This window comes from Ochotona curzoniae, unplaced genomic scaffold (assembly GCF_017591425.1).
Source record: "Ochotona curzoniae isolate NIBS_2020 unplaced genomic scaffold, NIBS_Ocur_1.0 scaffold_4701, whole genome shotgun sequence".
Lineage (NCBI taxonomy): Eukaryota > Metazoa > Chordata > Mammalia > Lagomorpha > Ochotonidae > Ochotona > Ochotona curzoniae.
Window position 1 is genome coordinate 70,674,056 of NW_024467122.1, and position 27,352 is coordinate 70,701,407.

At 51.3% G+C, this 27,352-nt stretch overlaps 1 protein-coding gene across 3 annotated transcripts in view; it reads left to right on the forward strand.

Annotated features, from left to right (window-relative positions):
• SMAD3 (SMAD family member 3) overlaps positions 1 to 27,352 on the forward strand; it is a 109,162-nt gene that overhangs the window by 59,901 nt on the left and 21,909 nt on the right. Inside the window, exons 4-7 of one of the 3 annotated variants that reach the window (XM_040968993.1) lie at positions 6,428 to 6,448; positions 20,696 to 20,710; positions 26,490 to 26,683; positions 26,866 to 26,997. In XM_040968993.1, coding sequence (XP_040824927.1) covers positions 6,428 to 6,448; positions 20,696 to 20,710; positions 26,490 to 26,683; positions 26,866 to 26,997 — 362 coding nt within the window. Of the gene's footprint in view, positions 1 to 6,427; positions 6,449 to 18,185; positions 18,201 to 20,695; positions 20,711 to 26,468; positions 26,684 to 26,865; positions 26,998 to 27,352 lie in introns of all 3 variants that reach the window. The other 2 variants (XM_040968994.1, XM_040968995.1) reach the window with 2 other exon arrangements.

Sequence of the window (27,352 nt, forward strand, 5' to 3'; positions counted from 1 at the left end):
CAACTACTTGGCCTTGGCCCTGTTTCCCAGTGCAGGAAGCTGAGGCCCAGAGAATAGCGGAAGGGCTACTGATGGGAGGCCTTGGAACTCCAGAACTGGTGAATTCCCGAGGCATGTGTCCATCCGGCTGGCCTTCAGCCAGCAGGCAGGCATGGAACTATGTTCTCAGTCAGTGGCTTTTTGCTTGTTTCTAGTAGCGTGTGTATTGTTAAGAACAATCATAGGGTTCCTGGAGATGTTCCAGGGTGGCTGATGGTTGTCGCATACCAGGCTCCAAAAAGGGTGTTGGCCACAGTCTGCTTTAGTCCTGTTGAGAAGGGGAGGGCCCCAACATCCAAAGTTCTAGAACCCTCTGAGGGCCACACTACTCCTGGTTGGCCTATCTCTCCTAAGCCCTAACTTAGCCACCCTGCCTCCTTGCCTCTCTGTGACTGGGATCCCTCTCTGGCCCAGAGACGAAGCCCAACTTACCAGCTGGTCCATTCCTCTGAGTTCTAGTTTGGTTTTGAGTTTTACCACCTGAAAGAGGGGGCAAGGGTGGCCAGCTTACCCCTGTGCTTTAGCTGTCAGCCTATCCAGTAGACAGGCTGACAGCGTGGCTAAGATTGCTGCATTAACTCCAGAGAAGGAGAGACGAAGTGTGTGTGTGTGTGTGTGTGTGTGTGTGTGTGTGTGTGTGTGTGTGTGTCTGCCCGCCCCTTCTCCCACATTAAGTAAGCCCAGCTCAGGCCATGTCTTCCGTAGGGTGGTCATCTCCCATAGAGCCAAGAGCCTAAGCCAACATACTGAGGACACCTCCATACTGATGGCTGTCTAACAGGTCCTGCACATGTGACCACGTGGCAGGAAGGTATCATGGGAAATATCTGGCACAACTGTCACTTTATGAGGAGATCCAAATTGGCAGAGGTCGCCCCTCCAGACTGTGTCACAGATACCTGAGGGTGTGGTTCAGCTCCCTGCCTGCACAGCGGGTACCAGGCTGGGAGCATCTCCAGTCCCTGAAGGATGTTAAACACCTGCTGGAGAAATATCGCCCTGCCCTTGCCAGGGCTGAGGAATCTGTTCTCTGCTCAGGGCCATTTGGATACCCAGTTGTTAGCTGCAAAACCAGTCTGTGGTCGAGGTACTGAGTTTCCAGTCCTGCCTGGGGCAGCCTTGGCAGAACCAGACCACATTACCATGTGGGCCTCCCTTGGCCTGCAGCCTGGACATCCCCCACTCCTGCTAACCTCCCTGCTTTGTCCTTTTCTGAGAGGGAAAACCAAGGAACATTCACACCGGATGGGATCTCCAGCTGGTGGTTGTGGCAAGGATGGTGAGATCCAAGAGGTGGGACCCCAGGCTCTGGAGCAGATACAGGGGGGTGTGGGTGGGAGTTTGGGGGCAGGTTTCTGCACCCCATTTATTAGCTGTGTGACTTGGGTACAGTTTCCACATGTGGAAGAGGCACCCACACATAGGTTGGGGTTGCCAACCTTATTTTTTTTGGGGGGGGGGTTGCCAACCTTATAAAACTAGTGTGATCCATCATGCTTAGGGGTAAACTGAGCATTGGGAATGCGTGACAGCCATGCAAGAAGGGCACTGCTGGCACCCCCCACCTCTCCCTCGAAGGCAACCCTTGGTGGTTTCTTTTGTGCTAGAAGCTTCCTCCTTGAGTTGGACAGAGATCCCGTGTTGTTTGCCCTCATCTTCGGGGCAGCCTTCTTTCTGTCCACCTGTTTCTCTCCTTCCCGCTGACCATCATCTGATTCCTCCTCTGGCTTCCGTTTCTCCTTCCCTTGGCCTCCTGGTCCCTCCCCTTCATCTGCCTGTGTGTGAACCATCTGGACTTCCGCACAGATCAGCCTCTTGTGCAGGCATGCGGCTGTGACCGTATGACATTCTGGAAGGACAAGCCTGGTGACATTTGCTGAACCTCTGGAGGAAGTGGGAAAAGCCCTTGAGGTCCTCTCATCTCCCTTTCACCAGCAGAAAACAGTGTCCTATGTGGCCAGGCGGGCCCTTGCCCCAGATGCCAGTGTCGCTTTGCTGTTTATTTGTAGATAAATTTAATTGGAATCTGTAATGCCTTTGTGTGCTTTGGGGGAGGGCTGTGTTTCCATTTGCCTCCAAAAACAATGAGAAAGAAAACACAGAGTCTTGATCCCATTGCCAGAGATTGTGGAGCCAAATCTGAAATTAATTTACAAAGTCATTAGGATTTTCCATGTGCAAACTCAAGAATGAATGTGAGTGCAGTTCCTTGTAATGAATTGCTAATTTAAAAAAGGTTGAGAAGACACGCAGGGATCCTGACACACCAAAGCAGATGGCCGGGCAGGGGACCCACAGCCTGCTGTGGTTTGTGTTTAAGTCCGTGTGGCCGTGGGAGAGAGATTGACCCACGGATTTCCCAGAAGACTGCACTGACTTTTCTCACTGTTTGCAGCCTGGCAGAGCCCCAGGGTGCTCTGTTCTTCAGTTTCTCATCCTCGGCAGGAGGCCACAGAAAAATTCAGGGTGGGAAAGCAGCACCCGCCTCCCCCTCTCCCCCCGCCCCACCTGCCAAGTCACACAGCCACTTGGGCCTGGGCTGAGACCACAGTGCAGCCCCTCCCACCACGCCCCTTGCTGCTGCTTACAGCTCAGCTTTGCACCTATCAGGATGAGCGTGTGCACTGTGTAGACACTTCCAGATGCATCGTGCTTGCTCATGGAATAGAGTGAATGAAAGGAGCCTGGCCAAGGAGCCCGGGCCCCAGGTGGTTGGGATTTTCCGTTGAGCTGGTGCATCCTGAGAGGCACACTGCTTACAGGGAAAATGTGCTTGATTGTTTCCATAGGTGGAGAAGGGTACCAGCCCTGGTAAGAATCTGCGAATGAACTTGACCAGAAGCTAATGAGCAGTGCTGTGCATCTGCTCAGATTATACTGAGTTTTGCATATGTGATGAAGCCATTGGAGGGATTCAAGAGAGGCCCTGGAGAGGAGGGGGGAGAGAAAGAGAGAGGGAGAGGCAATGAGCAGAAACAAGAAAGGAAGAAAGGCCACCTGGAAGTGGCCCTCACTCCAGGGTTTTCTGTGCTAAAGGGAAGTCTGGAAGGCTTCCCAGTGGTCTGGCCTTTATGTATCCCCTCTCTCCATGTGGGTCTTCTGTGGGGATGAAGGGGATCAAGCACTGGAGCCATCTTCCACTGCTTTCCCAGGTACAGGGAGCTGGAATGAGAGTGGAGTAGCTGGGGCTGGAACTGGCATCTGTATGGGATGCTGGTTTTGGCAGGTGATGTGGCTTAACGTGCTATACCACAACAGCAGCCTCAGTCTACTGGACACTGATGCTGTGAGGGGCAAGAGGTGGGTTTGTAGGGTAGTGAAATTGTCCTCAGTGAGTCCTCGTTTTCCAAGACGCTGCCTGTTCAACTTGCTGCTGCGCAACTCTGGGCCAGCAGTGTTGCTCTTGGGAACTGATCTGTCAGCTTTAAGAACTGCTATATCCCTCACAGCCTTGAGAGCTATGGCTGGTACCCTGTGGTAGTAGGTTAAGCCACTGCCTGCAATGCTAGCACCAGTATGTCTGTGCTGGTTGAAGTCAAGTCCTGGCTGCTTCGCTTCTGATCCAGCTCCCTGCTAATGCACCTGGGAAAGCAGTGGTAGATAATCCCAAGTGCTTGGGCCCCTGCGCTCATGTGGGGAGGCCTGGAAGAAGTTTCTGGCTCCTATCACTGGCTTCGCCCTGCCCCAGCGTGGCAGCTATTTAGGAAGTGAACCAGTTGATAGAACACTTCTCTCTCTAACACTGCCTTTCAGATAAACAAAATAAGTCTATTAGAAAAAACAGATGATGAGGAAAGTTGACACCTGGAACTCCTTGTAAAGTGCCTGATATCCAGGAGGCTAAGTGTTAGTAATTAGTTTCTACTTTTCCTTCCATTTACTTTTTTTTTAAAATAACTTTTTACTCCCCTCCCAACTCCCATAATCACAAAAACATTTCAAAGACCAAAACAAATTCACGCACTGCCCTGTATCTTCTCAGGCCAAGAATTTGCTACATGTTTACATACCACCGTGCTTTGAACTTGGATTTTCTCAACCGCCTCTTTGGTGATTCTGAAACTCTCTCCAAGATGCCAGAAGTGATTGCCTGCCTTGGCCTGTTTCTGGTGTGTGTGTATGCGTGCGTGTTATTAAAAATCTAAAGCACTTAGTCACAGGCAGCTAACTGACCCATGTACTGTATCAGATCACATCAATGTTAGCATTTTCCCCTCTCTACTTCCCCCTTTTGTAATGTCTCTCTCTTTACCAATAATGCAGATAAGATGATGGTACCTAGGCCTCTTCTTCCTCTTCCTCTTTCCCACCCTCCTCTTGCCCACTTGAATTTTCTCTCTTGAAATGGATGTGTGTCCTTCTCAGCGGGGGTTTCATAGTTAATTGTTGGTAGAGCCAGATAGCCCTGTTGGAATGTGTTTGAACTATTGAAGCAAAGCCCTGGGTTTTGAGAGAAGAACCCAAAATATCCCAAACCAGGGCAGTGATTTGGGCAGAACAAACCCACCTGTTCCCAAATTGAAGTATTCAAATGATCAACTCATGGCATTTAACTTAGATTCAACACCCCTGCCGCCGCCACCACACACACACACGCACACACACACGTACTTACTTACTTGGCAACACAGTCAAGACTATTCTGTCTTGGGGCCTGTGGTGTGGTGCAGTGTGCTTAAGCCACCACCCGCAGTGCCAACATCCCATATGAGTGCTAGTTCGAGTCCTGGCTGCTCTGTCCAGCTTCCAATCCAGTTTTCTGCTGATGCCCCTGGAAAAGCAATGGAAATGGCCCATGTGGTTGGGACCAGGCAGTCACGTGGGAGTTTTAGACTCTTGGTTCCAACCTTGCTGCCCTAGTCATTGTGGCTATTTGGGGGAATGAACAAGCAGGTGGAAGATTCCCTCTCTCTCTGCAACTCTGTCTTTAACCTAAATATTAAAAAAGAAGATTGTTGGGTCTTGGGCTCCCAGGGTCCCCCTGATCATTCATGTTGAGCAAATTCATCCCAGGTGCATGAATCTTTGAACAGGTATTCTGGTTTTTGTTTCTTTAATGCCACTCCCCCTCCCCTCACAGTGTAGCTGCAGTTATAGAATGATTGTAGAAATTGAGAATGGAGAAGTGAAGATACAATCATGCCCTCTCCCTCTGCCCCAGAGAGGATGCTTTCCCCCTACCCTAAGGCACAGGGTTGCTGTTGGTGGGGATGAGCCTCTGGGGCACCATGGAGTCTTCCAGGAGGCAGGCTGCAGGCCTGTGTGGTCACAGCAGGTGCCGACTGGCCCAAGGTAAGGCCAGTGGGCAGAACTCAGACCCTCTCTGGCTGGCCCTGCTGTTTATCAGGCAAGGGTTAATCCAACCCAGAGGCCTGGCCTTAATCTGGTCACCATGGTGACAGTGTCAGCACAGTAGCCTGGCTGGCGCCTTCTCTAGGGAAACTGCAGGTATAGGACTGACCAGCCTGTTTTTTTTCGCCTAAGTTTAACCTCTGACCACTTTTCTAACGAAGAATAGGACATTTGGTTGTTGGGCATTTTAACCTAGGGGGTGTCCTGATTCATTCCGCAGGTGTCAATGCTTGAAGCAGATTCTGTTAGCGTTGCCTGGCACTTTAATACTCCAGCCATCATCTGTGTACCCTGGTGAAAGTCTTCCTGAATTTCTCTTTGCTGTTTTGTTTTTAAGTTGAAACTGTTTTCATTAGGTTCCAGTCTCCTCTCTCCCTGGGAGTTTGACCACAAACCTCAGTTCTGATCTTGCTCGCTTGCTTGTTGTTGGTGCTGATTTGAGCCTCTGCCAATCTGGGCTTCTGTTTGGTGCCATGATCTCCCACCAAGGCCAGTTTGCCTCAAGTGCAATGTTGCATATCAGAGCTACTGGTTTCTTTGATCAGTTTCCAGCCAGTGCTTTTCCCAGCCTGTAGTTTGAGCGGCTTTCTGTTAATTTTGCATTATTTTTCCCATACATTCTCCCTCCACACCCCCCTAGTTGAAGGTGCTGCATGTTAATGCAAAGAACAGCCCACCTTTGATCTGTTACATATGTTCCCCACTGACCCTGCACGGGGAGTCAGAGGTCCCCACATTGGATGCAGGTGCCCCCTGCGCTACTTCTGTTGTGGGGTTGTGGAACAGAGATCTCTTTCTGGCCCTGTCTCTCTTTCTTTCTCTCTCTCTCTCTCTTTCTCTTTGGGTAAGAGTGTGGACTCTGAGGCTGCCAAGAAACCCCTCTTTGTAGGAGACCCCACCTCCTCCAGATGAGTGAAGCTGAGCCATTATTTATGGCCTTTGCATGGGTTCCAGTTCCTGAACACCTGCTCCCCTCACAGGTCAGCACTAGAGGGGTGGTGGCTGTGGCGAAAGCCAGCCTGCCGGTTGTGGGGAGCTCTTCTTTCCTCTACAGTTGGTGCTGCACTAAGCAGCCCTTGGTACTGTGGACCCAGGGCTGGAGGGAGTAAATTCATGTGTGAGGTGAAAGCAAATGGTTCCGTCTCCTGGGCAGCCAGCAAAAATTGCCCCATGGGTCTAAATGGGTTCCTGGTCCTCTCTCCGTTCCCCTTCTGCCGCTTCCTTCAGCTTGCCTGTGCCTGCACTGACACGTGCAACTTCCCCTGGTGTGACTGAGAACAGAGAAGTACTTTTGGGGCCTCCCATGCCACACCACACCACGCCACAACACCCATCCCTCGCCCTGCACAACACCACTTTATCAGGGAAATACTTTTCTTTCTCTGCACCCATAGCTGCTCTGCAGCCCTTGCAGAACTCTGTTTGCTGGGATCATTTGCAAAATCCCCCTTGGAAGACAGAGGCCTGGGAAAGCATGTCTAGTTAGAGGCTTTGATGGATGGCACCACTTGAGACTGCTGGGCTGCCCATCCGTGGGCAGGGCGGGTCTACGCCACACTCACCTTGGAACACTTCATGTCATGTGGACTTTACCGATCTCAGAAACCAGACTTCATCTTTTTGCTTACAGTATCAGCTGCCCTGTGGTACCTAGCTAGATTGGTTGTGTGTGTGTGTGTGTGTGTGTGTGTGTGTGTGTGTGTGTGTGTGTGTGTGTTTTATCCTTATAAAATGCCAAGACAGCAACACTTCATTTTGTGCTTTGCTTGTTGCCCTGGTGCCCACGTGGGCCATCTTTTGAACAGGGTAGAGAAACATTCTGCCATCCTCCCCTTCCTCAGTGAAATGAGCCCTTGCTGGTCTTGAACCCTTTAAGGCTGGGAAGGGAATACTGGGGTTGTCAGGCTCAATGTGAAGTTTTCCTGTTGGTCTAGTCTAGCATGAAGGGGTGTTTGGAAACACTCCCAGCAACTCTGTCCTGTGTCTTCTCCAAGTGTAGCCTTCGTTGTACATTAAAATACCCCAGAAAGTGTTTGCTGGTTACAGGTCTTGGGTAACCAGAACAAACCTTTTCTTTAGCCTAATCTATCTTGGTCCATTTGAGGTTCCTGTCTGTCCTCCAGGCCTGGGCAGAGACCATGCCTGGGAAATCAGCGTGGGAACTTGTGCTTTTGTCTACTTTAATGTGAGAGTGACCAAGACTCCCTTCTGCTGGTCCCCACCCCAAATGCCTGCAACAGCAGGAGCTGGGTTGAGACCAAAACCAGGAGCTAGAAACACCCTCTGGGTCTCCCATGTGGGTCATACAGACGCAGCTATATGTGAGCCATCGTGGATGCCTCCCAAGGTCTGTATTAGCAAGAAGCTGCATTAGCAGGTGCTCCAAGATGGAATCCAGGCACCTCAACTGCTGGGCCAAACCCCCACTCCAGGTAAATGTGTTTGATCCAGGCAGTGAAGGTTCTGGAAGAGTTGACTCCAGATGGCTGACCAGTCTTACCATGGGAGCGTCCGATCTCGCACCTTCTTGGATCCTCACTGGGGTGGTGGAGGCAGTTTGATTTTCCCTTTGGTTTTAGAGAGACAGCAAAAGTACCAGGAAGGAGGCATACCTCGAGACTTCCTTTTCTGGCTTTCCATTTTCTTCTTTACCCCATTCCCTCCTTTCTCTCCTCTGCCCAGCCCAGCTTCACTGAGCCATCCTCCTGTCCTCCCTCTCTTCCCATCAGTGGGCTCTGGCTAAATGTGCAGGGTGTGGAACTCCAGCCTTGAATGGTTGCACAGGGCAGACAACCTCATGCAGGCTCTGGATGCTGAATCCTGAGGTGAGGGCGGGATGCAGGATCTATGTCAGGTGGACTCCCACAGACAGGGACTCAGGACAGCCAGATGCTTTATTACCCTGTATGATTGGTGGGGGTGCGGGGCTGGGGGTACAGGGAATGAAAGGGGTTGCAGCTCATGCTTCTGTAAGGATGACAAGTATAAGCCCGGTTGTCCCAGATGGACTGGCTAAACTCTGCCTGGACCAATCCCAGTCCCTTCAGGCTGTTTGTGTTCACTGAGAAGGAACCCTCCCCTTGAGAAGCTTATTTCAGGGGGTGTCCAGATGCAGTGTCCCCGGCAGCAGGCTATGGGAGCTGGTGTGAGGAGGGGGGTGGGAGTTTCTGCCCAGTCTCACTGGGCCTTGGCAGCAGAGCACTGTCCCTAGTGGCTGAGGTTTTGTAAGAGGAGCCCCCAAATTCTAGATTTACATATGAAGTCCCCTGACTTTTAAAACTTGGCCACTGACCTACGAATTTGCAAAACACCACGCAGGCCAAGCACAACATCTGTGGGACGCTGCCTTTTTCAACCTCCGGCCCAGACCCATTCATTGATGGTCCATCTTCTGTGTCTCCCACTTCCGGCAATGGGAAGTTGTCCAGATGGGTCCCTAGTGAGATGTGTGGAGGGTGGGGGATAGGGGGAGTGAGAAAAGATCTGAACTTGACCTCCGTGGAACATTTGCTTGCACAAACAGGGTAGAATTGGGTACTGCTGTGCTCAGAACACTGGCTCGTGGTTGTGCCATGTGGTTCCCATGCAGTATTTTGGGATGCGCTGTTCTTGTGCAAGCTGGTGGCCCCTCTACATCATTAAACATCCCTGCTTCTCCCCTGGGGTGACAGCCACGGTGGATGCTGCACAAGGAGTCTCGGGAAGCGAGCAGAGGAGGGAGATCTTGGCTCCCTTCTTAGGCCCTGAACAGCCCAGACACAAGACCCCACTCCCAGGTGCAGATGAGACACTCTTCATCTAAGTGGAGGTGGGGCACTTTTTTTTCCCTGCCAAGGGCCCTGCGGATATTTATAACCTCATCTGCTGGCCCTGCAAAAATGATCAACTTAAAAATGAGCCCGCTGTTGATGTATTTAGTTTCAAGTCCCACCTGTAAGTTCTTTGGCAGGGACAGATCTAAATGCTTTTGTTGGGTTTTCTAGGGCCCTAGGGGCTGGACATTCCCCTACCTTTGATGAAGGAAAGGGCTGGGACTTGGGCAGCTGCCACAAAGGGGTACCCAGTTCAACCTCCTCATCCTATGAGGCTCCTAAAGATTGGAACAGCACCAGGAAACAGAGAACACTGAAAATCGGGCTGTGTGTATCTTCAAACGTGGCAGAACTTTCTCAGGGAGCCTGCAGCCTGTGGTTGGTGGGTTTGGTGACTTGCAAGCTGGTCTCCTGGTACCCAGAATGTCTGATGTGCTTTCAAGCCACCTGCCACACCCATCTAAGATGCCAGGGGCCCTCAGCCCCTTCTGGAGCAAGAATTATTCCTGATGAATTGTCAGTAGGTGCTGGCTGATACCTGCTCTCAATCTGAACTTGGGGGTCAAGTGTCTCCAAAGAGCCAATAATGAACTCTGAGTTGAGTTGGAGTCAGTTCGTCTGGGACTGGGGCAGTGATATGAGATACGTGGTTTAGGGGGATCCAGGCTGCCCTGGGGCACTTGGGCATGCCATTCTTGTTCTCCCTCCTCCTGCTCCACAGGCTGTAAAAGGGGGGAAGAGAAGAACCCATCTTGTAGGATTAGTTGGAGGCAGCCAAGGCACTGTGAACTTTAAGCGGCTCGCTAAAGTGTTCCAGCCTGGCCAACAGGTCGGGTGCCTGTAGCTCTCTCACCCTAAGCTGTCATGTTTCCTGTAGTGTGTTCCCTCTCTCCTGATGGTTTCTAGGACTGTCAGTATCCTGATATTTAATAGCTGGCTCTCCTGCTCTGTATGCCTGGCCAGCAGTAGGAATGCATCAACTTCCAAGGGTATATTGACTGTGCTTTACTAGTTTGAATGGAATTGTACTAGGACCCAGTGGCCCAGGACTGCCTTGGCAGGGAGCTAGGTCTCTCTGCAGAGCTCCTGAAGGCATATCCTGCCTGCTTGGAGAAACTTGCACTGAAGCAGTTTCTCACCTCACTAAGGCTATATCACCTTATTGTCAGTGTGAAGTGTGTTAGATGTTGAATAAAAGGTTTCCAAACCCCAGCTCACCTCACTGCCAGATCTGAGGATTTTTTGATGGACAGAGAATGAACATCTAATTGGATATAGAATGAAAAGTCAGGAGGCCAGGGGCCTGAGAGAGATTGAAGGCTGCTGGCTTCTTAAGACAGTGCAGAAGCCATGGGGGTGCTGCAGAGACCTCAAAAGTGAAAGGTTTATAAAATAAGCTTGTGATGTCCCCAAAAGGGGTAGTGTGGGCCCTCAGATGTATGCCCTGTGTTGCTTAGGAAACACAGTGTGTGCAGGGAGTAGTTCCCGTCCAAGAGTTGAGCCTTCTGCCCATCTTTACCCCTAAGTCATTGCTGTGACACCAGGGTCCTTTTTGGAAAGCCATGCCCCCATGCACCAGCTCTGTGACCGCTGTAGGGAGGCTGGGTGTCACTAGTTCTCTAGTCCAAGGTAGGCAGCTTGGTGACCCACTTTGGGATGCTTTGTCCTTCAGGCCTGATGGGCAGAGCAGCCACGAGCAGCATTTGCCCACGTGACCCATGTCCTGAAATAGTGCATCTGTGGGCATTCGTGCCCAAAGACATGAATAGCTAAGATATCAATGGAGCAGATTAGCTCCAGACTCCTTCTCAGTGAAATCTGTGCATGCATGCAAGTGTGTATGTGCATTTACATTTGTATTTCATTGTTTTGGAAGACAACTCTGTCATCTACTGATTTACTCCCCAAATACCCACGATGGCAGGATCTAAGAACTCATTGGAGCTATCACCACCACCTCCCAGGGTAGCATTGATAAGACGTTGGAATCCGAAGCAGGGCCAGGACTCAAACCTTGGCTCTCAGATGGAATGTGGACGTCCCAAGTAGCATCTTAACTGACCATAACGCAGCTCAGTGATGTTGCAGGATCTTCTGCCTTCCAGAGTTGGTCATGGAAGGTGTCAAGGAGGGTAATTGGACCCTCCTTGGCTTTGTTACCTTTTTGAAGATAAAAATAAAGAAACCTATCAGGTTATACTAGACACACCATAAAAGGGGCATATTTGAAGTGTGTGGTTTGAAGAGCATCTGTCTACAGACACCTGGCAAACCATCACCACCATCAGGACAGTGAGTGCAGCCATCACTCATGAGAGTCGCTGTCTGCCGCTGGGCGGTGTCACCTTCCACTTTGCCCCTTGTCCCACCATCCCCAGGCAAACACCAGGCCCTTGTCTGTCATAGCGCTTCTGTGTGCGTTTCCTGAGGTTTTATATAAAGGGAGCCACTAAGCAGGCACAGCTTGTATTGCTTTTTCTCCATAGTGTGACTTTGTTCAGATTCATTCATGCATCAATATATTTCAGTTCCTATTTAGGAATTCCTTTTTAGGGCTCGGTAATATTTTACATAGGGACTTGAAGGGAGGATTGTTGACCTTTAGGAGGATTTCTCCGTTTATTTTCATTTGAAAAGTTTTGTGTTTTGGTGCCTTTTTTTTTTTTTTTGGTTTATTTTCATTCTAGAAGTTTTCTTACGGAGGAGTATTTTGAAAAATGTGCTCAGAAAGAGCAAATATTTGTCTCATCCTTATTTGGCCCTAAATGTTCCTTTAGTGACTTTAGTCAGTAAATGCCTTGCGTGTCTTGGACAGTGGCTTGTGGGGTTTCCCCGCTGGCTCAGTGGTCGCACTGTGACCTGCATGGGACAGAGCTGCAGTGCCTTCGGATGCAAACAGTGCCATCTTTGCAAAAATGTCAAGGTCTTGCCTTCTACACCCTTCTCTTGGCCTGATGCTTCTCCCTGATTCCGCAGGCGGCTAAAGTGCACCTGCTGGGTTCCTCCATGGCCAGGCGTGGGGACTGTTCCTTGGAGCTGTGGTCACTGCAGTTCTCACATCCTGCGTGGAGTGTCGTGTGATGGCAGGAGGGGGTTGGCCTTGTGGCCACCCCAGTGGTTGACTGCTGGGCTTCTTTGCCGGAATGGAATGGAGCAGCTAGAAGCTGGGGGTGTCAGAATTGTGCTTCTTCTCCATCACAGACACCTGAGAGGAGTCTACTGGGTGGAAGCAAACGTAGTGCAAAGTGCTCACAGACAGAGCAGGGACTTTAGCCCCGGCTGGTCCACCTGCTCATTTTATAGATGAGCAAGCTGAGGCTCCAGGGAGCAGGTGTCACTCACACACATCATCATTGAGAACACAACTTGGACTTGGGAAGCCCACCAGGGCCTTGTTGATGGTCACCGCTGTCACCTGTGAGAGGGTAATGTCAAGAAGACTTGGCAAAGTTTGGCAGGCTGGGAAGGAGATAGTTCATTCCTGAACCTGTGTTCTAAGCTTACTTGTTCTGTTGCAGGGAAATAAAAGGCAAAAATTGTCCCTGGGTGATGATTCTAGAATGTTCTCACAACTCACAGTCTCCTAACCCTTCCGCCAACTTGTCTCAGAAATGACTTCAAAATTCAAGGAGCGAGTGTTTGGCGCAGCGGCAAAGTCACCACTTTGGGCTCCCTACTATACATCCTGTCCTGGAGACAGTTTGAGCGTTCGCACCTGGAATTTGGCTTTCCTGCCTGCTGTGCGGCATTGGAGAAAGCCTTTGGCATGTGTAGCTGTGGCCCTATAGGACCAAGGTCTGGAAGCATAAAATGCCTGTGTAGAAGGTGCTTGTCAGAAGCTAAGGTCCATGAGGGAAATGCTAGTTAGGAAGAGAGAGGCTACAGACAGCATGTCGCATGGGGTGTCCTTGGGTCTGTGCTTGCACAGAGCCTGCAGCATTTTCTGGAGAGATCTGGAAGATCTTCAGGAAGATGGAGGTGGTTGCTGAACACCTTGCACACAGTAAGCCCTCAGTAGGTGTGGCCTGGGTGATGGAGCACTGCTCTCCCCGCAGGTGCTGGGAGCAGAGGAGAATGCATCCCTGTACACACAGCCACAAATGTGAGAAATGCAGGACCAAGTCCAGGCAGGCACCAGGCTTCTGCAGAGGGTTTCCAGGCCGAGGGCAGGAGGCCCCGGGGCAGCCTGTGGTCAGTGGAGGTGTGGCTGGAGGGGGTTATTCGCTGGCGCCAGGGTGTGTTTGGGGTTGGGGGCGGGAGTGGAGGGGGATTGTCTGGGACACTTAGATGCAATCTCGGGCTCTGCCCAGGCATGTCCTGTGTGTTGTGTTTGCCTTTGAGGACATCTCCCTTTAAGTCTGTCTTGCTTTGAATGGGAGTGGAGGGGAGAGAAGGGGGCCTGGCTGCCCTCTAAGGGCCAAAGTTTTTCTTTTCAACTTGATTTATTTATGAGGTAGGGACAGACACAGTTCCTGTCTTCCGCTTCACTTTCCAAATACCTACAACAGGGAGCCAGTGTGATGGCCCAACTGACTTGATTGCTCTGCCTGCAAGTGCCAGAATCCCAAATGGGTGCAGGTTCCTCCACTTCCCATCCAGCTCCCTGCTTATGGCCTAGGAAAGCAGTAGAGGATGGCTCAAAGCCTTGGGACCCTGCATCCATGTGGGAGACCCAGAAGAAACTCCTGGGTTCCGGCTTTAGACTGGTTCGGCTCTGGTTGTTGTGGCCATTTGGGCAGTGAATCCGCAGACAGAAGATCTTTTTCTCTCCTTCTCACTACAAAATGTGCCTTTCCAATACAAATTAATAAATCTAATCTTTAAAATAAAAAAAAAATACCTGCAATACACAGGACTGGGCCAAGCTGAAGGTGGGAGAGCTGGGAACTCAAGTTGGATTCCCCAGTTGGGTGGCAGGTACCCTCTGCCCTTCGTCATCTTGGCTGCTTCCCAATATGACTTTCACAGGAAGCAGTGTACAGCTGGAGCCCTTGCGCTCTGACTGGGGATGCGGGTGGTCCCAGCTGGTGCCCTAACTGCTGCCCCAGCCATTTGCCTGTTCAGGTTTGTATAGACCAAGTCAAGTCACTGTTGGATCAGCCTTGGAACATTCCCCACAATGTCTGGCTCTACTGGTGGGACCAGGCAATCCCACCTCCCAGCCATTCCAGCCACTCTGTGCTACTTCCCCAGACCTGTCTAACAGGCGTCAAACAGACCCAGCTGCCACCAGTCTGGGCTTTCTGCTTTGAGAGTGAGCCCTGGCTATTCAAAGTTGTGTTGCTGACTCAAAGCAGCTAGCTGTTGGGGATGGTTTGGAGATCGTGGGTTTGTGGAACAGAAATGTGAGTGCTGAAGTCCACTTGGAGAGACTCCGAGGGTCCTTGAGGGTCCCAATTTCCTCCTCTGTAGAAGGAAAGGAATGGGTGGTAAATGTGCACCCCCGCCCCAGTCCAGCTCCAAAGCCCTGAGGTTCTGTGCCTGGGTGTGTCCCAGGTGGTCATCTGTGTTGGCTCGACATGTTGTACCTGGGTGTGATGCACGGAAGCCAGCCTCAGGGAATAGTTATTTGTGAGCAGATCTGCTGCAGAGTCTACTAATGTGTCCCCCCTTCCCCATGACAAGGGGGGTGGACAGAGCTTCCCGTCTCAAAAGCCTTTTAGCTCCAACACTTCCCACCCTGAGCCTTAGCTCAGTGCCTTCTCAGATGGGTTCCGCCCGAGGTGTCGATCCACTTTCTCCACCCTTCTGATGGACACTCTGGAGCTGAGTCAGATGTATCTGCCTGGGGCAGTGTAGTTCTGTTGTTGGGATCTGCTCCCCAGCACGTGTGATCTGCAAGCCCCAGTTCTGTAATGGAAGACTCTCTTGACATTGGAGAGCACCTCTCCTTGTTGGGACCTACACGGTGACTTATCACCCTCGGCCTTGGCTGCTGCTAAGACAGAACTGTGAGATTTGGAGGCTGGGAGGAGATAGCAAAGCCAGGGTGGGCACGAAGAGCCACAGTGAGCTGGGGCAGCCCTGGGCCTTTGTCACCGCCCCATACGCACACACACACACACACTCACACTTCTTGAGTTTCCCTGTCGATCAGGCCTGTGGCATTGCCATGCAACCTGGGACATGGCAGGGAGTGTCTGAGGAGGTGGTGGGTGGGAGGGCACAGGTGGCCTAGGACTGGTTGGGTTGGCAGGGGCACAGAACCCTGGCAGGAGGGAGCCTCAGCTGGAAGCAGCTGTATCTCCCTGCCCATGGCTGCTTTAGGGAAGAGTCTGGAGCCCAGAGCCATGGAGTGGGTGAGGCTAAACCCTGGCAGGGAGGGGTGCTGTGGCAGCACTAAGTGGTCAGCGCCAGCCTGGCTCTTCCTAAGTATTCTTCCTTGTCTGTTTGCAATTCTCCTACCTTCCTGCCCGTAGGGGCTCTTTGCTGTCTTGGGTGCAATTGCCCCCCAATAAGCCAGAAACTTTTGTTTGGGTGCCTTGGGAAGTCTGTGCCCTCAGACAGAAAGGAATGCTAATTGGCCTCTTAACTGTCCCTAAGATTGCCATGGCCAGGGTCTGCAAGGGACACTCCTTCTTTGTGGCCCTTCCAAGTAGAAGCTGCTTACAAATAGGCTGTCAAGCTGGAGCGGGAGCAGCAGGGTCTGCTGCAAGAGGGACTGCTGTTCGCATTTGCCACATTCCCCACTGCACGTGCTCCATCTGTATGCTCCTTAAAGAAGCTTCTTCTAGAAGGAAGCTGTTTTCTGCCCAAATCTCTTTATTTCTGCTCAACTCCGAAGACCTCTTTGTGAAACTAGGAGATCAGGGTGGGTGGTGGTGGGGGGACACGGCTAGGATGTTAGAATGTGGCATCCTAGCCGGCTTGTGTGGCCCAAGCCGGGCGCTGCTGTTCATTTTAACTGACTCGGAGCTGCCTTGCTCACCCCTCCCCAACCCCCTACCAACTTGCTCTCCACCCTGACATTGTGTTATCTCTCTTGCCAGTGACTCATAAGTAAGGAAGTCAAAACTGTGCAATTAGCCTAGAAACCTCCCTCAATGCCCTCTTCACCTCTCCACCCCCAGAGCCCCCAGTCACGCATGCCCGCCTGACTTTTTTTTTTTTCTCGGAGTCTTTGGAAACTTAAGATTTATTTTGGGTCAGAGCAAGGCAACCTGTTCACCCACATCACTGGATTCCACTTGCTTTACTCTGAAAGACTGAGAATCTTCTCTGGGGAAGGAAGGGGGTGGAAAAAAGAAAGAAAGAAAGATAAGCCCATCCCCCCCCCCCCCGAGGTGTGCCGTCTGCGCCCTCTCCCTCCCCCCCACGGGAAGTGATTCATGGAGCTGCTCTGGTCCACGGTCCACAGTCCACGCAGCAGAGACCATGCAGCAGGCGGCAGGGAGCCTGGGAACCGGGGCTGGGAAAGCCAGCAGACAGCAGCGCTGTAGACCTTGCTGGTTTCTGCCTTGTGGAAGAAAGTGAAAAACAGAATGACTAAGAGCCCTGTAATAAGAGTTGTTTGTTTTGCGAAGTGAGCTAATATTGAAGCTTGCTGGCAGATAAGGCATGTGAAATTGCAGTTGTCAGCAGAGGTGACTTGACCAGGGTGGGGGTGGGGAGCCTGCCTTTTTGATGTGTAGAAAGGCCTGGCTCCTTCTTAGCCCCTAGGCAGGAAGCAGGGGAAAGGCCGGGATGGAGATTGCGGTCCTACCTGGCCCTCCGGCTAGGGCCTGTTTTCACTGCAAGGGATCCCTGGTGAGAACCTGGTCTGTAACAGGCTCCAGGAGCTGGCCCTTTGTCTTTTATTCCACCTTTCCTTCCAAAGTGAGATTTTTTTTGGTTTCTGATTTTTAAAATATATTTCATTGGAAAGGCAGAGTTGACAGAGGAAAGGGAGAGAAAGATGGAGCTTCCATCCTCTGGCTTACTCCCCCAGTGCCTCCGACAGCCAGCGGTAGGCCAGGCTGAAGCCAGAAGCTGTGAGCTTCATCTGGGTCTCCCACATGAGTGGTAAGAACTTGAATACTTGGACCAGCACCAGCTGCCTCCCTGGTTGTCTGGAGCAGCCGGGACTTGAACCAGTAGTGCTTGTCAGAAGTTTGAGGCTGGTGCTTCTGGGGTTTCCCAGAGAATCCTGTGTTGTCCCTGACCAGGGACAGACACCCTGTCTGGCCTAGCACTTGGGAGTTTTCTGCAACCTGACAAAGCAGATTCACCTGCTTTCCAAGAGCAGTTTGGACAGAGAAGCTCAGACGCTTTGGCTGCGTCAAGGCCATGCAGCCAAGCCGGAGGCCTGAATCCTCCCGGGTGGAGGTGGGATAAGGTCCATGTGACTCCAGGTCCATGTTTTTCTGAGCTTGCAGGGGAGGCAGGTGCTTTCCCGTATGCCCTAGGATGCAGCCGGGCACCACCAATACCCTGCATGTTGCTTAGAGAAACTGAGATCGTCTTCAAGCTGAGTACCACCTGGAAGAGTATAGCAGTTCACTAGAAAGTGCTGTGCAGCCTGGTGGCTTTTGCCACTCTTCCAGTAAGCACAGAGTGATCCAGGTCCTTGGGACATCCTCCATCTGTGACTTGAATTGCTTTGGGGTGCTGACAGCCCCGAAGAATCGATGCCATCAATGAGGAAGGCAGGGAGGTGTGCGAAAATCAAACCTATACAGTGTGGGAAGGCTCCCAGGAGACATCCTCCTCCTCCAAGACTTAACCACCTTTTCTATGTGGGGACAGGGATTATCCCAGCAAGAAGATGATCTCTGCTGATTTTCTGGCCCAAAGTTCACTTCTTGCCCTCTTGGATGACTGTCCAAGCTGCCTGCTACCCTGTAACATTTGCATCCATAGAATGGGCCAGCAAGCTCAGCCCCATGGCATGATGTGTATACCCAGTGAGATGTGTGAGATTCTTGGTTTCTCACCTGTGCCCTTGCTTCCAAGGCCATTGCTTAACCCAGCAGTTCTTGAGGGAGGTGGGAGGGAGGCCATGAGTACTACTGGCCTGTAGGAGGGAGGAGGGCAGGAAGGCTGTGTGTGAATCATGCTGCTGTACCTAGGGCAGCCCCCACCCCCACCCCTGCTCAAGAGCACTGGCATTGAGAGACTGTCAGAAGCCACCATCCAGCAGTCTGGGCTTTGCAGAGAGCTGAATGGTCTCTGCTAATCCAGGCATTTCCTTTCTAGAAAGTTCGCTGTTGTGGTGCCTGCCCTGGGCTTTGGGAAGCAGGTTGCCCCTTGCCCTGTCTTGGTCCGGTGGCACAAGGCTATGGCTTCCGAGCTTCCTTCTCTGAGGGTCTGTCCAGAAAGAGGGTCCTGTGTGACCTCCAGGACCTGCCAACAAGGCCGCATCATCTGCCCAGGAATACTTGTTGAGCTCCTGAGCTGACTGCTGTGGAGGAGGAGCAGGGACCAGCGCAGTGAGGGAGACAGCAGCTGCCCCAAGCTTGGATCCCCGCCTGCCCACACACTCAGCCAGCAGCCCTGAAGCCTGAGGCCGAAGAGAGAGAATCCATTTGCAAGTTCCAAGGGTGGTCAGGTTGTTCAGCAAATGGAGTGGCAAAGCACTCTCAAAGCCACGTGTTCCTGAGGCAGGCCATACTGTGAAATCTCAGTTATCTGGATTATACCACAGACCTTGCTCACTAGACTTCTCTGTCTCACCCAAGGCAGGAACAGGCTAACACTGGTAATAGAGCTCAATTCAACACCAACAAGCTCAGGAAAATTAGTTGGAAGCACCTGGCTGTTGTACAATCTGGTTGTACCCATGACTTGGTCTTGCTTGTGACTCTGTATTTTGCTATCATTTCCAACTTCAGAAAGTTTTTGCAACCACAGAACAGAGATAGAGTGATTTATCTTTCAGCCAAGGTCACCCACCTGTTGCTCAGTACTTTAAAAACAAAACAAAACAAAACATAAACAAAAAAAACAAAAAAACAGGAGAAATATTGGCTATCACCGAGGTGAGACTTGTAAGGCAATGCAAAAGAGGAAAAAAAAAAAAGGTATTTTGTTTTCAAACTTACCTTGGTGGAAAAAATGGACTTACACAGATGTGTCAACCTGGGTTCCTGGATGCAATCCAGGAGGCTGCTTTCTCATGCTGTTGCTTTTTGCTGGGTGGCTTGTGATTCTTGCAGTAGAGTTTGTGTTTTTAGCCATACAATGACAGGATTGGATGTTCCTGTGGGTCCTCAGTTACCAGCTGATCCAGTGGGATTGAAGCTGGACCTAGCCTTAGCCTTAGTGTCACCTCATCAGGATTCTTAACAGTGGGCCTCTATGGCTGGCCACATGGGTCTTAGCCCTCTAGTTCTGGCTTAGCTAAGCCTGGGGTCTGAGCCCTCTCCACTTCACCCAGGACAAAGGGGATGCTCCAGGTTTGACTGTGCTCACCAAAGGAGAAGGATGTGGGGGCTGGAGGATCAGTGCTGCTATTGATAGCTGTGATTTGAAGAACATCATGTGTGCTACAGTGTGTGGTAGTTGTCCTGTGGCTGTCCATGGTGTGGATGATGTACAGTCTTGCTTTGGTATCTGCACAGTAAGAAGCAGCAGAGGAATCTCAGGTGGGCCTGCTTGTAGTTCAGAAGCAATGAGGAAGCAGCATAACAGGCCTTAAAAAAAAAAAAAAGACTTATTCTATTGGAAAGGTAGATTTACAGAGAGAAGGAGAGACAGAAAGAGAGATCTTCCGTCCGCTGGTTCACTCCCCAAGTGACAGCACCAGCCAAAGCTAAGCTCATCCAAACCCAGTAACTTCTTCCAGGTCTCCCATGTGGGTACAGGGTCCCAAGGCTTTAGGTCAACCTCTGCTGCCTTCCCAGGCCACAAGCAGTTAACTAGGTAAGAAGTGGAGTAGCCAGGATATGAACTGGTGCCCATATGGGGCACCAGTGCTTACAGGTGCCGGAATAGCCAGTTGAGCTATCATGAGAGGCCTTTTACACACAGCAAAAGGTTCCCTGTCTTCCTAGAAGTGTGAGGAGTGAGTACCTCCCCCAGCCTGAAACCACTCAGCCCAGCTTTTATTTTGAATGTGAAAAAGGGAGGTGGGGGTGAAATGAAACTCACTTGTAATGTGGAAACTCAGGTGGAGTATTCAGATTTGGCTGCAGGTAAGAGAAGGTGAGGGGCCTTAGTAGCGCAGTTGGCTGTTGTGACAGCCAGAGGTAGGAGGTGTGGCAAGCATGGGAACCGTGGCTGGCCAGGGGGGCTGTCTACCACCATGTGTGTGTTCAGGAAGTGTGTAGACGACTGTGGGTTCACGGCGCAAACTGGAAACCACAAAGTTGGAAACAACCCTGTTTCTTACACTGAAATGTAACAACTGTTAGGGGGAAAAATGGGAAGATTCAGGATAAGGAAATTGAGACAATTGTGGGCGCTAGAGGCTGGGTGTTTGAGTTATTCATGGGCCACATGGATCCATAGGAGATGAGTGCTTGGTATAAAGTGACATCGTAGGCAAGCTGACTTTGGAAGCTGGTTTGCCAAAGGCCTGAGATGGTGAGGTCTTGTCCAGGGTGTATCTTCAGAGGGTTGGGGAACAGAGTGTGAGTCTCACAGCCCAGAGTCCAGCCTCCCTAATCATGAGGCTAATGAAATCGGAAGATGCTATTTTGGTGCAAAAGAAAAGAATGAAGTCCATGCGTATGAGAATGTCTTTAAAATGTTCGGAGACCATGTATCTTATTTAGGAAAAAAAAAAAAAGATTTTACAGGTTTTGAAACAGAATAAACTTCCTATGTACTTTTTGAAGCTTTCTGTATTAACTCTGAGGCCTTGGGGAGTGGGGCCACCTCCTAGGCGCTGTGTTTGTCAGTCTGTTGAGGAGGGAGATACGTGTTTTGGAAGACTGGTGGTGGAGTCAGTGTGTTCATCAGCTGGTGCTGTGTAACAAATCACTCCCAAATCCAGCAGCTTCCAGTCCAGTTTGTGGCTCTCCTGGGCTTGGCCCCTGTTTAACCCTGCTTCCCATCTATTCATCCCTGGGTCCAGGCTGTAGTCGGGCAGCAGCTGCTGGGCAGGGTGTCCTCTGGTGATGGCAGAGGCACAAGAAGGCAGGCGGAAGTGCGCAGTGGCACCCTCTGCTTTGTGCTCACATGCCAATGGCTAGAGATCAACAGCTCCCTAGTCCCAAAGCTGAGGAAGAAGTAAAGTCCACTGCCCTTAAGGTGGAGGGCAGACAGTGTCATTGGAGCAGAGGGCATGGATCCAGAGTGGTGGGATGCATCCACCAAGGGGTGGGTGCACATGATATCCAGGCAAGTCACGTGTGTGTGTTTTGTTTTTGCCGGTGATGACTGTGTTTTGTGTTTTCTGCCTGGAATGCGGTCATTGGGCAGTGTTTGGTGATCAATCGAAGGCCAGTTTTTCTGAGATACCACATTGGATCACAAAAATATCTTCACACCCTCCTCCTTGCCCCATTTTTCTACACTGGTGTGGGTCTCAGTGTGACTCTATGCTTCCCTGGTCTTCCAGCCTTGGATTTGCCCCTCAAGTTCTCTGAGCCAGATAGGGGCTTGTCATGCAATTCCTTTCTGGAACTTGGGTGCTGTGTTTCTATCGGTCTTGCCCACGCACCTAATCCCCACCCCAGATGGCTCTGGGCAGCTGGTCCATGACAAAGGGGCTCGGAGCAGAGTTTGCTCTCAGGAGGTCCCTAGCCCTGCTCTCATGCCTTGGGGAGTGTCCTGGCAGACTCCACCCTCACAATTAGTTCTGGGCTGGGGCATGAACACTTCCTTGGCCAGCGCTACCATCACCATTTTGGGATACTACGCTGGTCCTCCTTGTAGCCAAGGGGAGGAAACCTCATTTCCTGCGGCAGGAAATTGTTTGGCTTAGGGAAGAATATGTTTACAGATTAAAACCTTCTGTCCAAGGAACTGGAGGGAGTTGCTGCTGGGAGAACCTTTTGGAAGGGGGTGGGTCTCAGCAAGAAGCCTCTGGGTGTGGGTCACACATCGGGAGGGAGTGGCCGCAGAGGCAGGCCCTGAGGGCCTACCCTTTAGCAGCCACAGCTGGTCTCGGGCTAAGACGAAGGGCTGGGTTGGAGGAGCGTGAGGCATAAATAGATTCATTTCTGCAACCAAGCATGGTTATGGTAACATCAGTTTGGGATTAAGACCTATTTATTGGATTTACTTAATGGGCTCTGGGCCCTGCCAGGCTGGAGAGGGTGTGTCATACACATCAGCTATATTCAGTCCAGCCACTGGGACTCCCAGTTCAGTGCTAGTTGTTGGGCAAGCCATGGTGTGTGTTTTTGAGCTGGATAGAGAAAAGGAACGGAGCAGTGTATGCCAGGGCTCTGGGCAGCCCAAGACTCCCAGCCCAGCTTGAGGATTAGCTGCTGATGGGTTAGAAGTGAGTGACACACCCTCTTTGTTATGAGTTTAGGGAGTGCAACCCAGAAGTAGAAGCAGGGACTTGTAGACAATTCTTTCAAGTCAGACTGGTGGCCACGTGTCCATGAGCTAGAAAGTAAGAGCATTCAGGTCCGCTGTTTGCGGGCCTCAGCCTGGTTTCCCAGAGAGCCAGCCTGGCCCGCGGATCTGGTGTGGAGTGTCTGTGGTCTGAGGATATGGGTTTTGTGGTCGTGCTTAGGGGCCATGCCAGGGCTTGATCTTGGACCCATGCAGGGTCTAAGGGCTGGACATGATCCAAGACAAGGGACACACAGGAGCCTGGTGAGCCAGGAGCAGCACCCAGTGATCTTACCCTGCCCTTCAAAACATGGGCAGGGGCTGATGTTGCTGAGCACCTACGGGGTGCCTGCCCTTGCCAGGTGCCATCAGGGTGACAAGAGAAGCAGAGACACATGACGTGTCCTCCGTGCAGTCCAGTTGTAGTTCACATAAGAATACTAGCCCTGGGACATCAAATGACCTCCCCAAATGTACATGGTTAGCAAGCACAGAGTTAGCATGCCAGCCAGGGTTTGTCCAAGTTGAAATCTCTGGGGGTGATGGTGGTGTAATTTACAATGGGCTGTAAGTGTGCAACCTGATGGATTTTGACATGTGTAAACCTGCGATGTCACCACCACCATCAAAGATGATAAACCCCACTGTAGCCCCTCGCAACATTCCCATGCCCCTAGGAGATGCCCTACTCCAATCCCTCCCCTGCCTCCCACCCCTGCCTCCCCAGGCAACCACTGATCTGCTGTAGCATCTCTAAACAGCCATTTGTATTTTTACTTTACTTAATTATAATTTTATATAAACAGAATCACGTCTGGCTTCTTTCACCAGCATACTGACTTATAGATTGGTTTGTACTGGCGGTGGGTCAGGTGTATGTTCTTTTTCTTGCTGAGTAGTATTCCTTCTCCATTCATCTGTTGATAGACATTGACAGTTTTGTTTGGGGCTGTTAGGTTCACACGCAAGACCTTGGATAAATGCCTTCTCTTGGGTTTATACTTAGAAGTGGAATGAGCGGGTTGTATAGGAGGCTTATGTTTTGGACTTAAGAAATGTTGCAACTTTTTTTCCCCTGGTACCCGTGTACATTCCCACCAGTAACAAAGGAGTGTTCAGTGGCTGGGCGTCCTTGCGCACACATGGCATGGCTGGTCTAATTTTAGCTCTTCTCATAACCATGCGGTCGTTTTAGTTTATTCCTCCCTGATGATGATGAAATAGAACATGTTTCCACATGCAGATTTGCCACCTTTGTGTCTTCCCATCTTGTACCTGTTTTGATCAACAGCCGTTTTCTTTCTTTTTAAACTGGATTGTTGTCTTTATATTGAGTTTTGGGGAGTTCTTTATATGTTCTGGAAACAAGGCAATGTCAGATCTAATCTTGTACAGATTTTCTCCTAATCTGTGGCATCTGGTTTTAGTCCCTTCTTAGTATTTCAAAGACCAGACCCTTAAACTGTGAAGGAATCCAGTGTATTGACCTAGCTTTAATAAATGTTCTTTCGGTGTGATGTCTCAGAGATCTTGGTGTACCCTAAGGTCTCAAGGTTTTCTTATAGGTATTCTGGAAGTGTCTGTTTCACACTTGGGCCTTGCAGTTAATTTATGTGCAAGTACGAGGAATAGGTTTCAGGTTAGTGTGGCTGTGGGTATGGATATCCGATTGTGCCCATGCCATTTTTGAAAAGATTATTTTCTCTGTACTACATTGTCAGTGGAGCTTCCATAAAAGCCAGTTGTTCATGATCTTGGGATGGAGGAGGGCTCTGCCAGGGTCTGCTGACCTGTTTGTTCAGCTTCGTGCCATGACTACTTTGCTGTGATGGCCATAACTCCTAACTTTTTAAACTCTGGACTTCGATCAAAATAAATTTCTCATCACTACTTCTAAAGTAGGAGTGCCAGCCCTGCCTATCCCCTACGCGGGGTCTCCACAGCCCTGTTGTTCCCTTACTGCTGACCCCAGGCCCTCCCTTCCTTCCCTTGCACCATTGGTTCCCTGTCCAGGCAGACCCTTCTCTGGGGCTTTGTTTAAACCCTGAAGAGCGCCAATGACCACCTCCCCAATCCGTGGGCATGCAGTGACTTTGCTAGAGAGAGAGAACAGACAAAGGCACCCTGCATCACCCTTGCCGCTCCCCAGGCTGCCTTTCTCCCTTGTTCGGGCCCGGGCTCACCCTGTGCATCCGGGTGATGTTTGCAGAGTGACTGCTGTCACAGGAGGTGGGAGGATGGGTGGGAGAATATTCCCATTTTACAGATGTGGCCATTGACCTGCACCACATCTCAGCCTCAGCTCTCCTACCTGGTGCTCGTCTTCCTTCTTTGCCTTTGGGATAAGTCCAGGCTGTCCTTTCTTGTTCTTCATGTTAATTACAGGGTTTTTGTTGTTGTTGTTGCTGTTGTGTAGGGGTTTCTGAGTTTATGACCCATGTCCTTGGTCAGCAACTCCTGGTCAGACCTTCTGACCGACCATGTCCAGGCCTGACCTTTGTCCCCAGGCCAGTGGCTTGGCCAGTTCTATTGGGACCCTGTTTCTCTCTCTTTGGTTGATGCTTCTGGCCAAGTCTGCCCTCATAGTGCCTGTCCATTCTGTGTGCTGACAAAGGAGTGTTCCTGGTCATAGGGAGCAAGAGGGGGCACCAAGCTGTCCCTGCAGCCCTGCCCAGCTCTTGGGAAAGCTGTGCCACTGCCTGGTGGGGCCCTGGACAATGGGGGGCTGAGAAGGGTGCTTCTTGCGGAAGGAGCAGACCCGCCCTTTCCTGAGCACTTTTTCCTCTCTGGTTTTCCCACTCTTCCATTTGACAAGCTGCATCTGTCACATTCGTGTCTATTGGTCCCATGCAGGCAGAATTGACCTGAGGCCTCTTCCTTCTACACACACATGCGCACAGCTCACCTGATGCTTTTAGGGAAATAGCACAAGCATGTGAATGATTCCTGGCCTCCCAGGCCCTGCTGAGCCAGCCCTGCCTGCCCCTGCAACCTGGCCATCCCCAGCTGCCTTGCTAGCCCCTCTCCTCTCGCTCTTTGTTCTTCCTACATCACCACATTCCCCACCCACCATGGGCCCTTCATATATGCTGACCCCACTGCTTGGAAAGCCTAAGTCTCACACGCCTCTGGCTGGCTGGCTCTTTCTTATTGTTTAGACCTTTAGGTCAGCCATCATCTCCTCAGCGATGCCTTGTCCCTCCCTCCAGCAAAGTGAGGTCCCCTTGGGCATATACTGGTAAAGTATAAAAGAATTAGAGAGCTTGGTCCCCTATCCAGGTCTCCCTTAAGGGGGCTGTCCTCTGCTTTCCCAAGTGCCTTAGCAAAAAGCGGGATCAGAAGCAGAGCAGCTGGGGCTTGAACCAGCATGCAGCCCTCAGGTTGAAAGGTCTGGCATGTGGGTTTGCTTTAAGTTCCCTTCTTGCCCTTCCATGTCCTGCTTTGCCCCATCACCAATGACAAGTAAAAAGAAGGAGTGAGGGGAAGAACTGGGGAGATGGAAGGGATCTCAATGGGCACAGGTGCATTTTGTTGTCCCTCTCGTTGTCCATCATCCATTGCCTTCGACTTCTGACCTCTCTCCACATCCCCCCAGACAGACAGGTAGTTCCCAGCCTTTTCCAAGCATATCTCTTATGCTGTCCCCTCTGGGAGCCTGGTCTCTGCTTTTCTTCTAGGATCTCTGCAGCTCCAACACTGAGGGATGCTCTCATCTCAGGAACCTCAGTGTTTGTCAGTCAAGCGGGGCAGGACTGCTTCCTACTGGGGCTGCCACCATCTTGTCTGGGAGCGACTTGCAGAAAGCCAGCCACGGAGAAAGAAGCTAGGTCCACAAGGTGCCATCTCTTTATCTCGCAGGTCCCTGGATGGCCGGCTACAGGTGTCCCATCGGAAGGGGCTGCCCCACGTCATCTACTGCCGCCTTTGGCGATGGCCAGATCTGCACAGCCACCATGAACTGCGGGCCATGGAGCTGTGTGAGTTTGCCTTTAATATGAAGAAGGACGAAGTCTGCGTGAATCCCTACCACTATCAGAGAGTGGAGACGCCAGGTATGCCCGGCCTGGGCTATCAGGGGGTCGGAATTGGGTCAGGAGGTGCACTTGCACTGGCAGGAGGGTCTGCCGGGCAGTGGGCAGAAGGGAGGAGAGGGGAGGAACAGCTGGGAGGGAGTGGGGGAGGAGCCGCAGGTGTAGCGCCTGGAGTGACAGTCTGCTGTGCCTCTTCCGGGCAGTTCTACCTCCCGTGCTGGTGCCTCGCCACGCTGAGATCCCGGCCGAGTTCCCTCCGCTGGATGACTACAGCCATTCCATCCCTGAGAACACCAACTTCCCTGCAGGCATAGAGCCCCAGAGCAATATCCCAGGTACACATGCAGCACCCCTTCCCCACCCCTTTCCTGTTTGTCCCTGTGCCTGGTGTTGCCTGCACCTCTGGGGACTAGACATGGGAGCCCTGATTCAGAACCCCATCCCACTCCCTAAAGATGCTTTTCTTGGCCCGGGACAGCAGTGTGACCCTTCCACCCAGGCTTGGTGCTGTCATTTATTTTGGAAGCAGAAATAGCAATTCTATGTTGCGCTCTCCACCCTCATGGGCCAGTGGGGCTAGTACTTGGGTGGGTAGGTGAGTGGACCAGCCAGGCAGCTAATACTGTGGAGTACAGCCTTGTGAGTACCCCTGGCTTCTATCTGGAGGGCTCCCTAGCCTAGGAGGGAGTT